Source organism: Pelophylax lessonae (genome assembly GCF_965119305.1).
Source record: "Pelophylax lessonae genome assembly, chromosome: 5".
Taxonomy (NCBI): Eukaryota; Metazoa; Chordata; class Amphibia; order Anura; family Ranidae; genus Pelophylax; species Pelophylax lessonae.
The window spans coordinates 501,547,945-501,567,467 of NC_138772.1; the positions used below are offsets into that span (position 1 = coordinate 501,547,945).

Consider the following 19,523-nt stretch of genomic DNA (forward strand, 5'->3'; position numbering starts at 1 on the left):
ACAGCTGCCAAATTATCCAGGATCTTTGCCTTTCATATGGAGTCTTTTTGATGTGCTCTGTTCCTATGTGGGTGGTAGTGTTAAGGCTTACCATTCTCCTTGGGAATAAGTAAACATGTGTCCAATAGATTGGCTCTCAGATGATCTTTCCCCAGATTAAGCCACATGGTAGGTGACATCACGCATGGAGAGAAGCCAGGTGACGTCATTGTAGAGGACAAGGAGTAGCGGCGAGTACTGTTTGCATGCTATGGGACATCCTTGTTTGTGGTGTTGAGTTTCCATTCACAGATCCCCCAGAAGATATAGTTATATGAGTGTGGAGTGGAGGACACAGATGAGGTGTACACGATAGGGGAAGATCCTGGATAATTTGGCAGCTGTGTGTCTGTTTCTCCCTTAGAATGAGAAAAGCCTTTTGAGACCCACTATAACATAAAGGTCTACATCAGTGTTTCTCAACTCTGGTCCTCAGGGCACATTGACAGGCCAGGTTTGCAAGAAAAATGAAATACATCACAGGTGATATAATTTGCTGCTCAGTGATTGCAGTATTTTAGATCAGATGGTCTAGATCAGTGTTTCTCAACTCAGGGCACACTAATGGCACTTTTCCACTGCAAGTACCGGCTCGTACCGGCTCGGCTCTACTCAGCCCTGCTTGGCCCAGTTTGCTTTTCCACTGCTGGTACCGCATGGTACGGTGTTGGAACGGTTCGGTACGGTACGGTATAGGTTTGCTTTTCCACTAAAGTAGTGCTAAAGTTAAGTGGGTGGGATAACAACGGGGTGGGTGGGATTCTCTGACCAATCAGTGGCTAGTAGTGACTGCATGCAAAGGATTGTGGGATATGGTACCAGTTTGGTACCTGTTGGAACCACAATCGAGCAGGTACTGTTTTTTCGAAGCCGTACCGTACCGTTCGGTTCCATGCAGTGGAAAAGCAAACCTATACCGTACCGAACCGTTCCGACACTATACCATGCGGTACCAGCAGTGGAAAAGCACAAAACCGTGCCGAACCGTTACGGTTCCATGCAGTGGAAAAGCGCCATAACAGACCAGATTTAAAGTATAACCTTTGGGAGATGCAGACTAGAATACTGCAATCACTGAGTAGAAAATGATATCACCTGTGATGTATTTCAGTTTTCTTTCAAACCTGGCCGGTTAGTGTGCCCTGAGGACTGGAGTTGAGAAACACTGGTCTAGATAACAGGTATGGGTCTATCTGAAATCACTGCATGGTGTGCACAGCACTGGGATGTTGGTTTTACTTATGAGCATTTTTGCATGACAAAGTTTTTTGGTGAAGGACTTAATCACTATTTAACATTAAGAGACTTCATTATTCACAGCAGTGCATTGCTTTATACTATTTTTAGCTCTGTATATTGACTTTTGGAAGAAAAAAAGGCATTTTTGAAGTTGGATGATTTTTTGTGACATGGTTATTTCATTAATATTTTATTTTGACCTGCATAGTAAATTTTAGGGTTGCACCGATTTTTTTTTATCGGTGAGTACAAGTACCAATGCTTTTGCTCAAGTACTCGCTGATACCAAGTATCGATACTTTGCAGTGCAATTTGTGTCAATACATAAAAAAGGGGGCAAATCACACTGCAGAGAATTGTTTACAAACATTTATTCAGGGTATAAAAAAGACAGTACAAAAAAAAAAAAAAACAGATAAGCATTAACATAGGTGCATTACATATAATTTTAGCATAACTTTTTTCTTCTAGAACAAACATTCATATGTATAGGGGTTTTCTTTGTTTTTTTTTTTCCTGATTCATATAATGCACCATTATTTTTGATACTTCTCAGTTATTGATGAATACTATGTCAATAACGTAGCTACGTTTGTTTAACTTTTCACGTTGAAACACTGCAAAGAATTGTATGCAATTTGACAAGAATTCAGTCCCGCCGATGATAGAAAATCACGGCCACTTTAGGTGCTCACAGGGCTAGAGGAGAAGTTCCTTGACCCTGTAGGTATAGGGCTACAGGGAAACTTTCAATAAAATTCACACAAATAAAGATTTCTTTTGGTGGCATTTAATCACTACTGGGGTTTTTATTTTTTTTCTAAACAAACAAAAAAAGGCCAAAATTTGGAAAAAAAAAGTTTTCACAGTTTGTTATAACATTTTGAAAACAGGTAAGTTTGCTCCTTTATTGATGTGCCATGATGAGGCTGCACTGATGGGCACTGATAGGCTGCACTAATAGACTGCGCTTATGGGAACTAATAGGCTGCACTGATGGGCACTGATAGGCTTCACTGATAGGCACTGATAAGGCAGCACTAATGGGCACTTATAAGATGGCACTGGTGGGCACTGATAGGTGGCATTTCTAGGTGGCACTGATAGGTGGCACTGCTGGGTGGCACTGATGGGCACTGATGGGTGGCACTGAAGGGCACTGATAGGTGACCCTGAAGGGCACTAACAGGTGGCATTGATAGGTAGCATTGATAGGTGGCACTGATGGTGACTAATGAGTGGCACTGATGGGCACTGATAGGCACTGGTAGTTGACACTGATAGGCAGCACTGTGCCCTCACTCTCACGGACTCGCTGATCACAGAGCAAACCGTGCACACCACGCAGGGGGTGTGCAGGCAACTCATGCCCAGGAGAACGTACAAGATCGCCTCCCAGCAAATTAGGCCCACACTGTAGCCATCTTTCAGCTATAGCGTGGGCAGGAAGAGATTAGGGTGACAAGTGCCCCATTTTTATATTTAACTGGGATACTCCTGGAAAGACATATTTTTATTTTTATTTTTTTTAACCTATAAACTATAATACTATAAGTAAATAAATATTATTTTTAGGAATTTAAAACCTTCATCCCTCAGGGTGTTGAAGAACTACAAGACCCAATATATCCTGCAGCTTTGTTAACAGTTGGAGAGGGAAAGGTTGTCGAAACCTGCATTACTTAAAAATGTAAAAAAAAAAGTAATTTAATTTTAAGTAAAATTAAGTAATTTAAAAATTACTTAAAAATTTCCTATACATTTACACTTGCCCAGGGGGTGTTAAGAATAAATCTAACAAGTTCAGCATATAACATACTTAATTATTTTTTCTTTTTTTATGCAAAACTCAAGTGATCTTATGACATCCTTAATTACTATCGCTAATAAGGAAAAAAATATATTCACACCTTAATTTGACATGAAATTAACGAGATATACATTAAGAGAAAATCAATCTGCTCATCACAGTGATAATTATCTTTCCAGTCACATGTTTGTCACAGCATAATTTGAAACTAGTATTGTATAGCCAGTGATTATTATTTTCATGAACCAACATATGCAATAATCCTGAGTTAAATCATATAAACTACTTGTTCAGTTTGCAGAAAGCCAAACATGTAAAATCTTTAAAAGTAAGTAACTTTACAAAAAAGCACACTATGCTCTCCCATTTGGGTATAGCAGCATAGTGTGCTAAACTCAACTAGAAAGCCAGGGCTCCCTTTTAAGGATGTAGTTCCAAGCTGCATTTAAAAGAAGCCTTCTTAAATTTTTCTGCAATCAGTGATGGCTCCACCCAGAGGTATTGCAGGAATGGAGTAGCTGTTGGGATCAATGGCCCCTAGCACCATAGGAGGGAATGCCATCCTTTTCATTTAGGACACATATGTACATTGTTAACTCCCTTCTATTGACTACAGTGAGCTCTAGAGGATAGATGAGATCACACAATGTGTATGTGCAGCCTAAAAGAAAAAGGCAGCATTGCCTACCAGTTGCCTATCAGTTATAAAGGAAATTTAAAAATACATATTATTGATAGCATGCTGGATGACTGCTTTATTGAAGTCATCACAGCTTCTTAACTGCAAAGCTTAAATAGAAACTTCACTTTTGTTGAGAAAAACAACAATACCCTCCAGGTGTTCAGTGTACTTTGCAGAGATTTTAATAAACTTTGTAGCAGATACCTACTTTTTTCTGCTTTGAAGAAAAAGCTATTTGTTTCAGTACATTCTTTGGATGCTGATTCTGAAAGGGAGAGTCTGACTAATTCTAATCAGGTGGTACACTCCTAGTGTTCTGACAAGAAAAGCTTCAGTGGTTAAATCCCTTTAGAATTATTTAACCCCTGTACAGTAACTCAACAAAACTATTTTTTTTTTTTTTTTGGTTCCAGAGGTTGCCTAGAATTTGACTTATATCTTAATGTAGCCTTCTGGGAAAATGAATGAGCCAATTAAACAAGCAGGAATTGACCTTCAGATTAAAAATGAATGGTAATTCTTTAATAACATTAAATTACAATATGGCTTGTGTAGCAAATTGTGTTGCAATTGTTTATACTATATTATTTTTTTTTTTTTATTTTTTTTTTTTTAGGAAATTGGAGTAACCTTTTATAGAACATTCACTTTCCCAAGTGAACACTTTTTTAGTCATTTAGTAAAAAAACCCTGATGTCTTTTAAAATCATAAATAAAGTAAAGTAAACATGTCCTGTGCCACTAAATTGACTGTGAACTGCGTATCCAAACACATTGTTATGTGTCTAAATAATGGTAACATCATGTAGACATGTCTAAAAATTGAATAACGAAACAAAACAAGCAACTGAACAACTCTAAGGTCAACGAGGTAAAATTATGTTTTTTCTCTTAAATCTTACAAAAGACTTTGCTCTTTTTTCTCGGGTAATGTTACATAGATGAAAATGCTATATGACGTTCTCAAAAAAAGAAAATCACAACAGATATAAATCAAAAATCCCTCCGAATTTGACAGAGTTCAAAAGTTTACAAGAAGGGGAAAAATAAATAATAAAAAATAAATGTGTTGTATATTCATTGTTTTTTCTTTGCAAACTTCTACAGAACATAATATGCCCTAGTTCAAGAGAGTAAATACAAAATAGGCTGACTAAGAAGTACTTACATCTATTAAACAATCGTGAAAGGAGTAACTTACTTGAAAACTGAATGGCAAATCCAGATTTGCTGATGTAAAAATCCGTGTCGAATTGTATCGTCACAACATTGAGAGTGCTGTGAATTCCTTCTGGGATAAGAGACCCACTGATTTCCTTCAATAACATCTCATTTTCAAGTGGTCCATCCCAAACTCTTAGGATGTCATGGGATGCCTCCGTGTCAAATGCAAGAAACTGAAGACTGAGAGTAAAAAAAGAAAAGTTGGTTCTTATTTATTAGATATACAATAAATGGTATGTAAACCCTAACTAAGAACTTCCCTTTTGGTCAGCTAATTAGAACTATAGGCAAAACTTTTAATTTTAATTTTGGATAAAGTAAGGAAGGGTTTTTAAAAAAGTAAATAAACTCTCAGCGCAAACAGTATATTTAGATAAGCCTCGATAAAAAAGCCTCAATGAAAAAAGCCTCAGAGATAGGAAGTCCGGAGACATCAGCCTAACCAGTTGATGTACAGGAGGAGAGAGCGGTGCAACTTTGTGCAGTGGCCAGCCGTAACCAGGCTGGAATGCAAGCTGGAAGAGAGTGTTCCAACCGGCGTCTAGCCGTGATGATGTCACACAATGGGTGATGAGGACACTCTCTCTTCAGGCTTGCGTTCCAGCCTGGTTACGGCTGGCCACTGCGCACAGTTGCACCGCTCTCTCCTCCTGTATGTCAGCCGGTTAGGCTGATGTCTCCAGACTTCCTATCTCAAAGGCTTTTTTATTTAGGCTTATCTAAATATACTGTTTGCGCTAAGAGCTTATTTACTTTTTTTTTAAAACCCTTCCTTACTTTATCCGAAAACAGGCTGACGTCTCCGGACTTTCTATCTCGGGGCGTACTCCACTCCTGGGGTTTCAGAGCTGCCCATCCACAGGGCTATTACTACTACAAACAGACAAGCATTTGCCAGCCCACCAGGATACAGCAGGAAGCAGACCCCAACACATCCATGGGATCCACAGTATTGCTATCTGGTGCATCCGGAGGAGGATAAAAACTTTGCTTGCCCAATCTCCACACTGTGTAATTGCAATCCATTTTATTACACGTGTTTTATGAATAAAAATTTACACTTAGAAGCCTGCACCTTCTTGTTTCTTTTATCTTTTAGGAAGAGTTTTAACCCTGTCAGTTTTTTTTTTTTTTTTTGCCATCTGTGTGCCATTGGGGAGATTTACCTTCACTTTCTGTCACATAGCCATAACAGGAAGTGAGAGAAACCAGATCACTAGACCTAATGTCCCCGTTTTTCCCCGATTTCACTCTACGACTGTTCTGAGGACAACCCGAAATTTGGGATTTTCTTTGATAGCGATGATGATAATGGTAAACAGGACAAACACAGTAGATGAATCTCCCTAATGGGGGCAGAGGCCTTTAGTTATACTTTAAATGTACCAATAAAAGTTCTTTGTTATATCTCTTTTGACAGACACAAAAGATCTTGCCATAATATCCTGTGCACTCTGCCTGTGCTTACTGTTAAAAATAACATTCTTCATAATGATCTCTGGGGACTACAATGCTATGCCCCTTAACCTCCCTGGCGGTATGATTCTTTCGGATTTTAGGTGTTGAAAGCGGTACAATTATTTTGCATGTAATTCTTAAGAATGAGCAGCCCAAACCAACTATTTACATATGATTTTTTTTCTGTGTGTTCTTCTTTATAACATCTTGGGTATAATAAAGTTTGAAACACAAAATCATAAATTATAATATAATAAAAAACTATAAATAAGTTAAAGTATGTATGTATGTATGTATGTATGTATGTATACATACATATATTTGTATATATACAGTATATATATATATATATATATATATATATATATATACATACATATAGTATACATATATTATATATATATATACACACATATATACGTATATATATATATATATATATATATATATATATATATATATATATATATAGTACAGTAAAACTGCAGGAAAGGGCACTGGGGGGGCTAACTAATGTGACTATATTTTATTTTGCATTGTATTAGTGTGTTTGGTGTGTTTTACATTTGAATTTGCCGCCGGTACCACCCCCCTGCGAATGTCGTGTCGCAGGAGACGGAAGCCGGGGCTCACAGAGGATCGGGAGGAAGCTCCACCGCCGCTCACCACCAAGATACATCGCTGGATCCCAGTGACAAGGTAAGTAACCCCTCTACCAGGATCCAGTGATCTTTCTAGCGATACTCCAAGTGTGGCTCGGGGGTTACCGCTTTTGGCACTGAAATTTAACCCCCGAGCCACGCTCGGGAATACCGCTAGGAAGGTTAATGTTATAAATTAGAGTAGCCTTTTTTAACCAGGATGTCATGGCAAAATTGCCCCAAATAGCCCAAAATTATCAACAGGGTGGATTAAGCCTACCTTTTTATTTTTGTTACACATAGCCACAGGATTTTTCTATTGCGCAGCATTACAACCCTAGGCACCATGCTGACCAGCTCCTGGCAACAACTAATGATGTCATAGGTTGATAAGGAGGATGTTGGGGCCCTACAAAGTATCCTTGTTTGTTCCTTCCCTGACCCTCTCTATCAACATTGGGGTCCCTTTGGCTGGATGAGGGAAAAAAACGGAGGGAGGAGACATACTGAAATACTAGTCAGTGTTCAAAGGTGTATTTGCTTTGTAAGATTACTGTAAATCCCTGCTAATGTTGGCTGTACTACAATTGCGGATGCTGCTACATTATGTAAAACTTTTGGTTTGGTTTCTTACATTTTATACTAGATTGCCTCAAGAATATACAGAATTTGATTGTAAAAATGTAGTAGTAGCCCTATACCGTTATCCTGATACAATAGAGCCAATGAGCATTTTAATTCTAGCACTAGAAGTGTGTAACTGGCAGAATTACCAGACAAAAATAAGTGAAAAAAATAAGCTTGGAAAAAGAAAACTAAGGCAGCCACCACATCTACATACTGGTAAGCTGTAATATTTTATATATTACATATGTTTTTAGGTTTGAGTAGGCTTTAAAATAGCTAATGTACATCATGTAACACCCCTGGACTCCAACCCCGACTTTCTGCCGGGTCTCCTCACCCAACCTACCCCGTACAAACACACTGATCGCCCCTTATTAATCACTCATTGCCTACATGGAGGAAAAATGAAACCTCACCCTACGTTGAGCACGGAACTTGACAACAGGGCCCTGTCGCCTTGGAGCTACAGATCCATAGCTATGTCTCGGACATAACCAAAAGCAACCATTTCTCTAGCTCTCTAACATCACTGGAAAACATATGCTTGAATGGCACTAAAACTGAAAAATCTGTATCGTTAGCCTATTCCTGGTTGCAGGGAACCACACAAATATAGATTACTATGGGAAAAAGCACTGAACACCTCATTTAACGATGCACAATGGTTGAAAGCTTGTACTTTTGCGCATAAGTGCTCCATTAGCACTAAATTGCAGGAAAACTCCTTCAAACTACTAACCCACTGGTATAACACTCCAGATAATTTGCACTGTTGGTTCCCTGGAGTCTCTGATCTCTGCTGGCACTGTAATAAGGAAAAAGGTACCCTGTTGTACATATGGTGGGATTGTTCACTTATACAGACCTTCTGGCATGATGTTAGGGAGACGATTGTTATTTTTACGGAAACAACAATTTCCCTAACTACAGAACGCTGTTTGCTACATATCTCTAGCTGTACCATGAGGAAATACAAAAGATCACTGACACGACACCTACTTACAGCAGCCAAGTCAATTATCCCTAGACTATGGAAGTCCACGCGCACTGATTGGCTCAAAGAGATAAATCAACTCTATGCCCTGGAAGAAACTAGGGCTATAGCTAATGAATGCACAGACAAATTTAACAACACCTGGGAGCCATGGATCATGTTTAGACACTCAAATTCCTTCAGGAATTTTTTTCCATCTCACGTTCTAACAGGTGGACGTGTCCAGGCATCCTGATGTGGCCTCCTCTCCACTATATTTCAACGTTGGTAAGCTGCCCATGCTTTTTAACTGCACTTTTTCACGACACTACTACTTACACTCCTTCTTAACATTTGCTTAATTCTTTCTACCTCCTTTTCCTAATCTATTTTTCAACTGAAACATTTTACCTTTGTTCGCTTTCCGTTACTATACCCAAAGAACTGTCGTGACAATTTCCCTGTTAACGTTTTGATTGCAACTTTTAATTTCACAAGTTGAAAATATTATGACCATCCTATAATGGCCTTATGTTTGATACTTGAATTTGTGCAATTATTTTATATTGAGCAATACTGCATTTTTTTGCAAATTTCTGTATATGTGTATAAATACATATAAGTGTGTGTGTATATAAACCCCTATACAGAAGTACAGATGTTATACCTGCCTCCAAAGACGCCCAAAAAATGCCCAAAAAACGCCAGCTACAAAAACGCCCAGGTGTGTTTTTGCAGCAGGCGGGTTTTTTTGGGCATTTTTTGGGGGTCTTTGGAGGCAGGCAAACATCTGAAATTCTGTATAGGGGTTTATATACACACACACTTATATGTATTTATACACATACACACATATAGGTGTTATAGCAGAGAAGCCATATGGGTGTTAATTATTTCATTAGCGCAAGCATAGGTTTCTGCTACTTTTACACCTATATATGTGTATGTGTATATATACATACATGTGTGTGTGTGTATATATACCCCTACACAGAAGTTCTGATGTTATGCCTGCCTCCAAAGAATGCCCAAAAAATGCCTGAAACAAAACCAGCAAGGTGTGAAAATAGTGGAGCCATATCCCTGCTCTATTGCAATTCCAATACAAACAAACTTTTTTTTTTCTGGTTCTGGACATGCTACAGAGCTGAAACCTCATGTTCAGGTACATGTTTTTAGACCCCCCAGACACCAAATCCAAAGAAATCTCTTTTTTTTTCAATAATCTTTTCAATAATTGGCTCTCTATAAAAAATGACAATTTTTAAGAACTTTTTTTGTGTGATTAATAGTCCCTGGGGCATGACCCAGAACCCTATGCACTTTTTAGGGGCATTTATTGGGTTTTGGGGCTTCAAAATGGTGTTTTTTGATTACCGAAGTTCGGGTCCCATTGATTTCAATGGGGTTCTGAAATCCGGGCCGAACTTTCGGGAAGTTCGGGTGTTATGGTCGAACCGAACTTTTGAAAAGTCCGATCATCCCTAGTCCGTATCTTGCAGCATCACTTACACTGGAGGAGGGAGGGGTAGGACTGGGAGCCAGTCAGGTGTGATTAATTTAAATGTCAAATGCATTTAAAATTAACATGCTGATAGGAGGAGAGAGCAGAGTGACAGAAAGAAAAACTCGTCAGTCTGTGACTTCTTCTTTTACTTTCCATATTGTAGGAGGGACTGTTAAGGGCCTGTTTACACCTGAATTTCTGTGCAATTCAGTGCGGTGTAATTTACAGCCCTTTCATTTCAATAGACTGAAATTGCACTGGATTGCTGCAGAGTAATGCATGCGCTACTTTTAAAAACAGACTGCAACCAGATGACATGGTACTGTGGTGCAGTGCAGGCAAACACATTGCTTTTGTGATCAGCGTTTGGGGCTTCATTTTTATATAGGATTATATTACACCCACAGCAGATCATGCATCCAATGTGCTTTCAACATGGTGGGGGAAACAAGCTTGGAACACAAGTTATCCACACTGCTTTCCGATGTGAACAAACCCTAAGTTTTAATAATAACAGCAGAGGAAAACCAGGTTTCCTGTCCTAGACAAGGTTGTGCTGGCTGGCAGAGGTGTGTAAATCTTAAAACTGGATAGACAGGAATTCTAATCATTTGGCAGTTAAACAGCTCCGTTATATGCATTGGTGTATTTAGTGGTTTATCTAGCATTTCGTTTTAAAAGCAATTTTCATCTGGTTTTCTATTAAGTGATGAAATAACGTTATATCATTTACTCCTACACCATTTCTGTAGGAACAATTGTTGCATTGATTTTTATTCAAATATCCAGAATTTGAAGCTTTTATGTAAAAGCTCATACTCAAGACTAACCCTGTATTGGAATGAATAGGAGCTAACAAGCCACCGTGCAATCTAGCCAGTGTTATCTTGCTTGACTGGTGACAGGTTAGTATAACTGGAACAATAAAGAGCCAGTTGGAGCTCTCTGGTACAAGCTCATGCTCTAGACTAAAGCCCCGTACACATGATCAGATTATCGAATAATCTGTCGTCCGTTTTTTGTGGCATGCTAGTCTGATGTGGAAAGTGAAGAGGTTATTTTCATACGAATTTTCCCGTACGACAGAATTCTACTTCAGAAGTGATGTCATCTGTTGGATTGCTTTGTATGTGTTCTTTCGCCAGCATCATTTCCGGGCTGTCTCCTGCATTCCAAGTCACTGACTTCACTGACGTCTGGGTCATTTCCCGACCGGCACCGTTAACGTCCCTTCCACCCTTAGTGTAGCCCTGGCTACTTGTGCCTAACATTCCTCACAATGTTATACCCAGTGGCGAGGAGCAATACATGCCCTAATCCCACCAGCCCATTGCGTGCCCACCAATAGCGATCTCCCACTAGCAGAACAAGGGGGGGTTTGGGGGTGGGAGTGGCCAATACAGAAAAAAACAGAGCAAATGCACAAACGCTGTCTGATCAAGGGGATCTTTTCATGATCATATAATGCAAATTAGTGCAATTAGTATTATGCAACGCGGTGCCACTCGGGAGAGGGATAAAACAAATAAATAGTGAAAAATATTTCATAATAATAATATAACAACTATACAGAAATCAAAGATGGAGCAAATTGTCAAAATTGACACCATAAATATAAATGTAAAAAAAAATTGACTAGTTCATAATTAAAATTATATAAAAGTAGAAATATATAACCCCTAAAAGAATTTCCAAAACAAATGACTCACCAGATAGCAGCAATCTGGGTCATTACATATAACACCTGAAGGTGCCCCTATCCTACATTAAATCATTGGATATGGAAAGGTTGGGAGACAAGGATTTCGGGCACTAGATTTTCATAAAATTAATTTTTATTAAACAGACACTTTAAAAACGTCTAATAATACGAGCAGATGAAAAATCTACATTGAGCATAAGACCAAAAACGGTCGACAGAATGCGATACAGTATTACATGAGGTACTAGACCTTCATATAGTATGAAAATAATTGTGTACAGAACAAGTTGTATTATGCATAGATCCAATGTGATATACTTCAAAGCAGACGGAGCCTGCCGGCGGATACCTCGATGCTCAAGGTGCCAGTCAGCAGGGTCGGCTGAAGTTTACAGTAGATACATAGTATACATTACTTGTGACAATTTGCTCAACATGTTTCGCCTTCTTGATGAAAGCTTCATCTGGAGCTTACTAATTGCTTTGTCTGTACATTGTATATTCTGAACTCTTTTGATAATATAACGAGGAGGACTAAGAGACGGTCACGGAGCTCATAAATTAGGGAGCCGATATTCACATGGAGTGTAAATACAAACGCTCCTGTATGTTTGTGTCGGTCCTGCGGAATACTTTGTTTAGGTAAGGGTAATTAGACCTGCCTTGTAAGTGGCAGACACCTGTTGAGCTATATTCCGTCACGAGAGTTCTCCCCCGGATGGGGAACTGCCGCCGATTTTTCATCTGCTCCTATTATTAGACGTTTTTAAAGTGTCTGTTTAATAAAAATTAATTTTATGAAAATCTAGTGCCCGAAATCCTTGTCTCCCAACCTTTCCATACCTAACCCCTAAAAGACACAGTAATTAAAATCAATATTTATACTAGTAATAATCGTATAGCAGAATAAGTTCCACTCTGATATGGGAGGACACTAAATTAATAATCACTAATGGATTATTTTAGTTATCTGTAAGTGACAAATATATTATGCCACAATTTCTCCACAAAAGAATGTATTGGTTACCTCTATATCACTCAATTAAACACATAGGGGCTAATTGGGAGAGAAACCAGAAATAAAACCCAAGAAACCCTACCACCCCTAAAAGCTAGAGCTAGGCAGTTTGGTTTATAGAATATTGCAGGTATCTATATGTGAAAAAGAAGGGAGGGGTTGAGGAAATTCTCACCCATCCATAGTCACATGTAAAACCATCAATATCTGATGTATTTTTTACGCAGAGAATGGAAATCATGGCTGGATAAAAGAGGTGGAGTAGCCAGACCCCTAGTATAGACATAATCCTTAAATTACTCCATGTATCTCGAGGTCCTCATTGAGTCCCCACGGGGGTAAGAGATCCCATAGTGAAGATCTAGTAGGTCTCCCTCTTACACTATTTCTGGAACCTCCTGCCACTATCCTGATCTCTGCCCATGGCTTTAATGCCTAAGACCCTCAAACCAGATGGGTCCCCATTGTGGTGTTGCCTAAAATGCTGGGGGATTAAATATTTGTTTCTCTCCTTCATTCTTTCATTTTCATTCTTGTTCAAAATACTGCATTTATGTTCCCCTGAACCTTACCCTCAGTGGGTGTATTGTGCACCCTACATAAAGAAGGCAGCAAGGACAGATGAGACCATAAACAACATAATTGGTACTGCAATTGATAAATTGTCTGATCTTAAAGGTACGACAACCACTTGTGTAAGAGGGAGACCTACTGGATTTTCACTCTGGAATCTCTCACCCCCAGGGGACTCAATGAGGCCCTAAGGATACATGGAGTCATTTAAGGATTATGTATATACTAGGGGTCTTGTTAGTTCACCCCTTTTATACAGCTATGAATTACATTCTCTGCATATTAAATACATCAGATATTGATGGTTTTACATGCGACTATGGACGGGTGAGAATTTCCCCAACCTCTCAATTCTTTTTCACATATAGTTACCTGCAATGTTCTATAAACAGAACTGTCTAGCTCTAACTTTTAGGGGTGGTTGAGTTTCTTGGGATTTGTTTCTGGTTTCACTCCCAGTTTGCCCTTATGTGTTCAGTTAAGGGATATAGAGGTAACCTATCCATTCTTTTTGTGGAGAAATTGTGGCATCACATATCTGTCACCTACAGATAACTAAAATAATTAATTAGTGGTTATTAGATTAGTGTCCTCCCATATCAGGGTGGAACCTATTCTGCTATACGAGTATTAATATTATTAATATTGATGTTAATTAAATTATCTTTTAGGGAGTTATATATTTTTACTTTTCATCATTTTAATTATGAACCAGTCAACTTTGCAGTGCCTTTTTTACACTTATATTTATGGTGGTAATATTAACCACTTAAGCCCCGGAAGATTTTACCCCCTTCCTGACCAGGGGGTATTTTGCGATTCGGCACTGCGTGACTTTAACGGACAATTGCGCGGTCGTGCGACGCTGTACCTAAACGAATTTGGCGTCCTTTTTTTCCCACAAACAGAGCTTTCTTTTGGCGGTATTTGATCACCTGTGCGATTTTTTGATCACGCGCTATAAACAAAAAAAGAGCGTAAATTTTGCAAAAATAGCAATATTTTTCCCTTTTTTTTATATGAAATTCCCCCAAAAATAAATGTAAAAATCAAAATTTTTTAATATTTTCGGCCAATTTGTTTTATGCTACCTATGTTTGGTAAAAAAAATCGCAAAAAGCGTATTTTGATTGGTTTGCGCAAAAGTTATTGCGTTTACTAACAAAGGGAAAGATTTTTGTCATTTTTGTTGTTTTTTTTTTTAACGCGTAATGGCGGCGATCTGCGATTTTTTTTGCAGTACTGCGACAATGCGGCGGACAGATCGGACCCTTGACTGACATTTTTGACACTTTTGGGGTTACCAGTGACATTTCTACAGTAATCAGTGCTATATATATGCACTGTTACTGTAAAAATACACTGGTAGTGAAGGGGTTAACTTTATTTGAGAGGGAGGGGCTGTGTGTGTCCCTAGGGGCGTGATTCTAACTGTGATTGGCTGGGGCTTCAACTGTATGCAGAGTGATCAATGGATCTACATAGTAGATCCATGTGATCATCTCTCATACAGAGAGGAGAATGACAGGCAGCTTGTTTACACAAGCTGCCTGACTTTCTCCCTCTCCCCCGCCGATCGCAGAGTGGCCGGCGGCGATCGGGTCCGCCGGTCACACGCGCGGGGGGGTCCGTGACCACGCGGGAGCGGGAGCGCGCCTCCGGCGGCGCGCGCTCGCTCCCTAAGCCCTCACAGGCGAGCGACGTAGCCCTACGTCACTTTGCCTGTGAGGGGCTGACCGCCCACGTAGATAGTCGTGCGGCGGTCGGCAAGTGGTTAATATTATGAATTATTATTCACAATTTTTTTGTTATGTCCCTCACCCGAGTGGCACTGCGTAGCATAATACTAATTGCACTAATTTGCATTATATGGCCATGAAAAGCTCCCCTGAAACAGACTGCCTTTGTGCATTTGCTCTGTTTTTTTTTTTGTACTGGCCCCCACTTTCTTATGGAGAGAGTATATCACTTGTGGGCATTTTTCTTCACATGCACCTTCTCTCATATTATTCAAGGGTAAGATCACTCATGATACAAATGTGATATTGTGTGTTTTCTAAAAAAAAAAAAAAAAAAAACTTTGAATTTTGAATTTTATTTTGATTTACCAATTTGGGAGGAGCTAATCCTGGATTACAACTCCTTTGCATTTTGTCTGGTTCTATAGATTCAAAGGCTGTGATACAGTTTAGTTGGCTCTGAGGAAGAGGCAGGACCTCGAAATGTGTCAAACAGTTGTATTGAGGACATCTTATCTGCTATGTAATAGATTTGATACTATAACACGGGATATGATGTGGCTTTGTCAAACCTATGTTTGTAAGTACGAATTTGAATATTTACTTTATAAAGTTGTTTTTATTGAGGATAATATGCTAGGCCGGAGCACCCTCTGTCTATTTCTTGATTGCATGCTTACTGCGGCTTTTTTGAACCATTTAAGTTTATGGAAACAGAAGCAGTTATAATATTATACAAAGCTTATGAATTAACTAAAGGTTTAGGTCCTGTGAGATATATAGTAAAGCCTAATAAAGGGCAGCATAATGTCAAAGGGGGTATTACAGACTGCTAATGTTAAACAAGGATTGAAATGCAAAGCAAAAGTTAAATTTATGTTCATTCTTACTGTGGTTAGAGATCTTTGCGAAGTTTAATGCCAGTCATGCTATTAAACTATTGCTATTAAATGTTGATAATTCTAGAAAAGTTACAAAGACATTATTGAATAGTACTCAGAAACGTACACCTTCCTACATAGGTTAAATATTCTTAATGAAATTACTAGAATAGTGTTAATAGGGTTAATATTGTTAATATTATTATTATTATTATTATTATTATTATTAATATTATATTATATTAATTAATATTATATTAATATTATATTATACATATTAATATTATTAATATTGCTAATAGTGTAATATTGCCATTAAAGCTCAACTCCATGCATACTCTAAAAGGCAACTCCAAATAAACAACTCAAAGACCTATATTTAGGTATTTAGGGTTCAGACCTGTAAAAGGAAGTTCTGTATTCTATAACATAAGCTCTTCCACATTACTTTATCGCTGCCAAATGAATGTCTAACAATGGGCTAAACTGCTGATGACATCAACACCACTCTTTTCACCAATTACAGGGGGTTGGGGGGGGGGAGTCGTTCATGACCCCCTGTGCTCACAGTATATTAGACAGCATGTCTCCTGGGTTGTATGGTGCTGAGCATCAATCAACTGTTAAGGCCAAGGACATCTTGTGGTAAAGAAAGATAGGACACTGCAGTGAACAGCACTAGAAAAGATGTAGGTAGTTTCAGCCAGATATAGTTTTTTCAATTAAAAACCCCCAGGTGTACTATAAAAAATAATCCTGAAGTTGTAACTTGAAACAGAAAGATTGCTGACAGAATAGAATGAGCAGAATAAGAGAGTTGACCCAATCAGTGAAGTTAAAGTGGTTGTAAAGTCAGAAGGTTTTTTTTATCTTAATGCATTCTATGCATTAGGATAAAAATCCTTTTGTGTGGAGCAGCTCCCCTCAGCCCCCCTATTACTCCCCTGAGCCCCTTCTCTATTCAGTGATGTCCACGAGTGCCTCAGCCATTCAGGACTCTCTTTCTGATTGACTGAGACACAGCAGCATCACCATTGGCTCCCGCTGCTGTCAATAAAACTTAGTTAGCCAATCAGGAGAGAGAGGGGACAGGGCCAAACAGAAGCTCCATGTCTGAATGGATACACGGACATACAGCTCGGCTCGGGTGCCCCCATAGCATGCTGCTTGCTGTGGGTCACTTAACAGGAGAGAGGGACCAGGAGAGCTGAAGAGGGACCCAAGAATGGGAGGACTGCATTGTGCAAAACCATTACATAGTGGGGATAAGTATAACATGTTTGTTATTAAAAAAAAAAACAATCACTTTAGGCTCCTTAATTATACAGTCAGCAGGTGGAGGGCAGGCCTGTGACCAAGCTGCTTTGTTTTACTGCAGTGGACAATAGTGAGAACACCTACCTGGTTTAAGCCAGGCAGGGGTGAATGGGTCACAACACTGGCTAAACAGAATATTAAATCTCTTATAAGTTAGAAATTCACTGCAGGAAAAATATAATTCACCTGCAACCTTAACTTCCACCCCCTCTAAACCATCCTACATTTTTTTTTTTGTTTGTCACCCAGTGAATCAAGTTATATTCTTCTAAATCCCCCATTCAAATCCATGCTGCTGGTCCCAATGCTGTAGATGCTACCTCACCAGCTAATCCTTAACAGGCCCCTTGCAAATATATCCATCCTCTTCTGGATGGAGTGGACCCTGCTGCTGGACAGCTAATAGGAGGTGCCCACATGATGCTGGGGTGATTTGAGCACCCCAAATAGGACCCTCTGCAAGTAACCAGAAGTGGAGAGAAGACTTGGGACTGCAGTGTCACATGACCATAGACGTTTTAATAATAAAACAATTAGTTAAAAGGGGGGGGTAGTTACATTTATATGAAAAATCTACCTTAATAAAGTTCACAAGTATGTATTTAGTTGTTTGCCTTCAGTTCAGCTTTAAATGGTTTTGCTACCCTTGTGCTAAAATGAATACATCTTGCAAATACAGCAGTTACAACAACTTTTTCAAGAAATCCAAGGAAACACAATAAAAGTTGCATGATTATGATGTAAATTTCAGGATTTTTATGTTAATCTGAGTTCATCAAAAGTCACACAAGGTAATTTAATGATTTTATATTCAATTGTCAATTACTTTCAATTTGTTTTACCAAGAAATGAGATCAGTTCAGTGTCGGCAATCTGACATTACCATTTGTCACTGTTCTTAAGAAGAATAGTCTAATGCAAGCATTTGAAGGGGAAAATTACAGTAATGAAAAGAGGTAGTAAATCTCTGCTGGTATTTTTGACAGTTTCTTGTATCATTTCTATTGCTACCCTTTAAAAAATCTTTAATATTCTAGATACATCATAACGTCATCATCATCAAGTGAAGAAAGAGTGCAGATCTAAAGGCATTGCCTGATGCTGTTCTTCATGCTTTCATCACTGAGTGACTATTTTATTCATTGACTGTCTACCAGGTATTGTTCTCTGGATTTTGACAAATTTTCGAAATTAACATAGTGAAAAAGCTCCGTCGTTCAACCATGCTCTTGAATATTTAATCAAGTAGCGATGAAAAAATTGAGCGTTACGTGCATCTGTCAAGTAAATTCTACTGCTGCTTTGATAACTTATTGATAAGGTTTCTATCTACTAAAATCTACTTACCTACTGAGAAACCACCTATAAAGCTCACTATGATCCCATAAAACTGTTTTCTTTATCTTTAGAATTAGTTTAAAGACACCTTGTTTATAAAATTAAATATAAGCATGTTCTGCTTTTTTAACAACAAGGATGGTGTATACAAAATACAGATTGGGTTACATGCAGTGTGCTCCTTTGTTCTTCAACCTCTGATTTTGACTTCAACATAGATCACTATTCTCTATGAAGTAGTAATAATTAATGCCCACAGGTACCAGCTGGCTATGGGTTTTGAAGAATGATTATTTTATTATTATTTATTAATATTTATTTATTATTTTAAGAATGAATATTTTATATATTGACCATTTTTCCAGAAGCGCATTTGTGGGGTCAGGAACTGATGTTGTATGAGAAAGCCTGGTCGCAGTCTCTGAGACATGGATGAGCGAGTTTGGGGTGGAGGAACTTGACTGGCTTGCAAAAAGTCCTAACCTCAACCTTACAGACACACATCAGAAGTTAATTTAAATAAAATAAAAATGAATTTGAACAATAATCTAAAACATGAAACATTAAAAAGAGGAATAGGCCCTGTCTTTTGGGCCTAGCCCACAAGGCAAAAGGGGACAAAACAGAAGGAAAAAATATCCTTAAGGTATATAGTTGTGCTCAAAAGTTTACATACTTTTGATTTCTTGGCCATTTTTCCGAGAATATGAATGATAACACAAAAACTTTTCTTTCACTCATGGTTAGTGTTTGAC

The 19,523-nt window shown here is 38.5% G+C and overlaps 1 protein-coding gene across 1 annotated transcript in view; it reads right to left on the reverse strand.

Moving 5' to 3' along the window:
- Positions 1 to 19,523, reverse strand: part of CSMD3 (CUB and Sushi multiple domains 3) — a 1,619,578-nt gene that overhangs the window by 621,351 nt on the left and 978,704 nt on the right. The window contains exon 27 of the mRNA XM_082258441.1: positions 4,972 to 5,174. Within this exon, the coding sequence (XP_082114567.1) occupies positions 4,972 to 5,174 (203 nt within the window). The remainder of the gene's footprint in view (positions 1 to 4,971; positions 5,175 to 19,523) is intronic.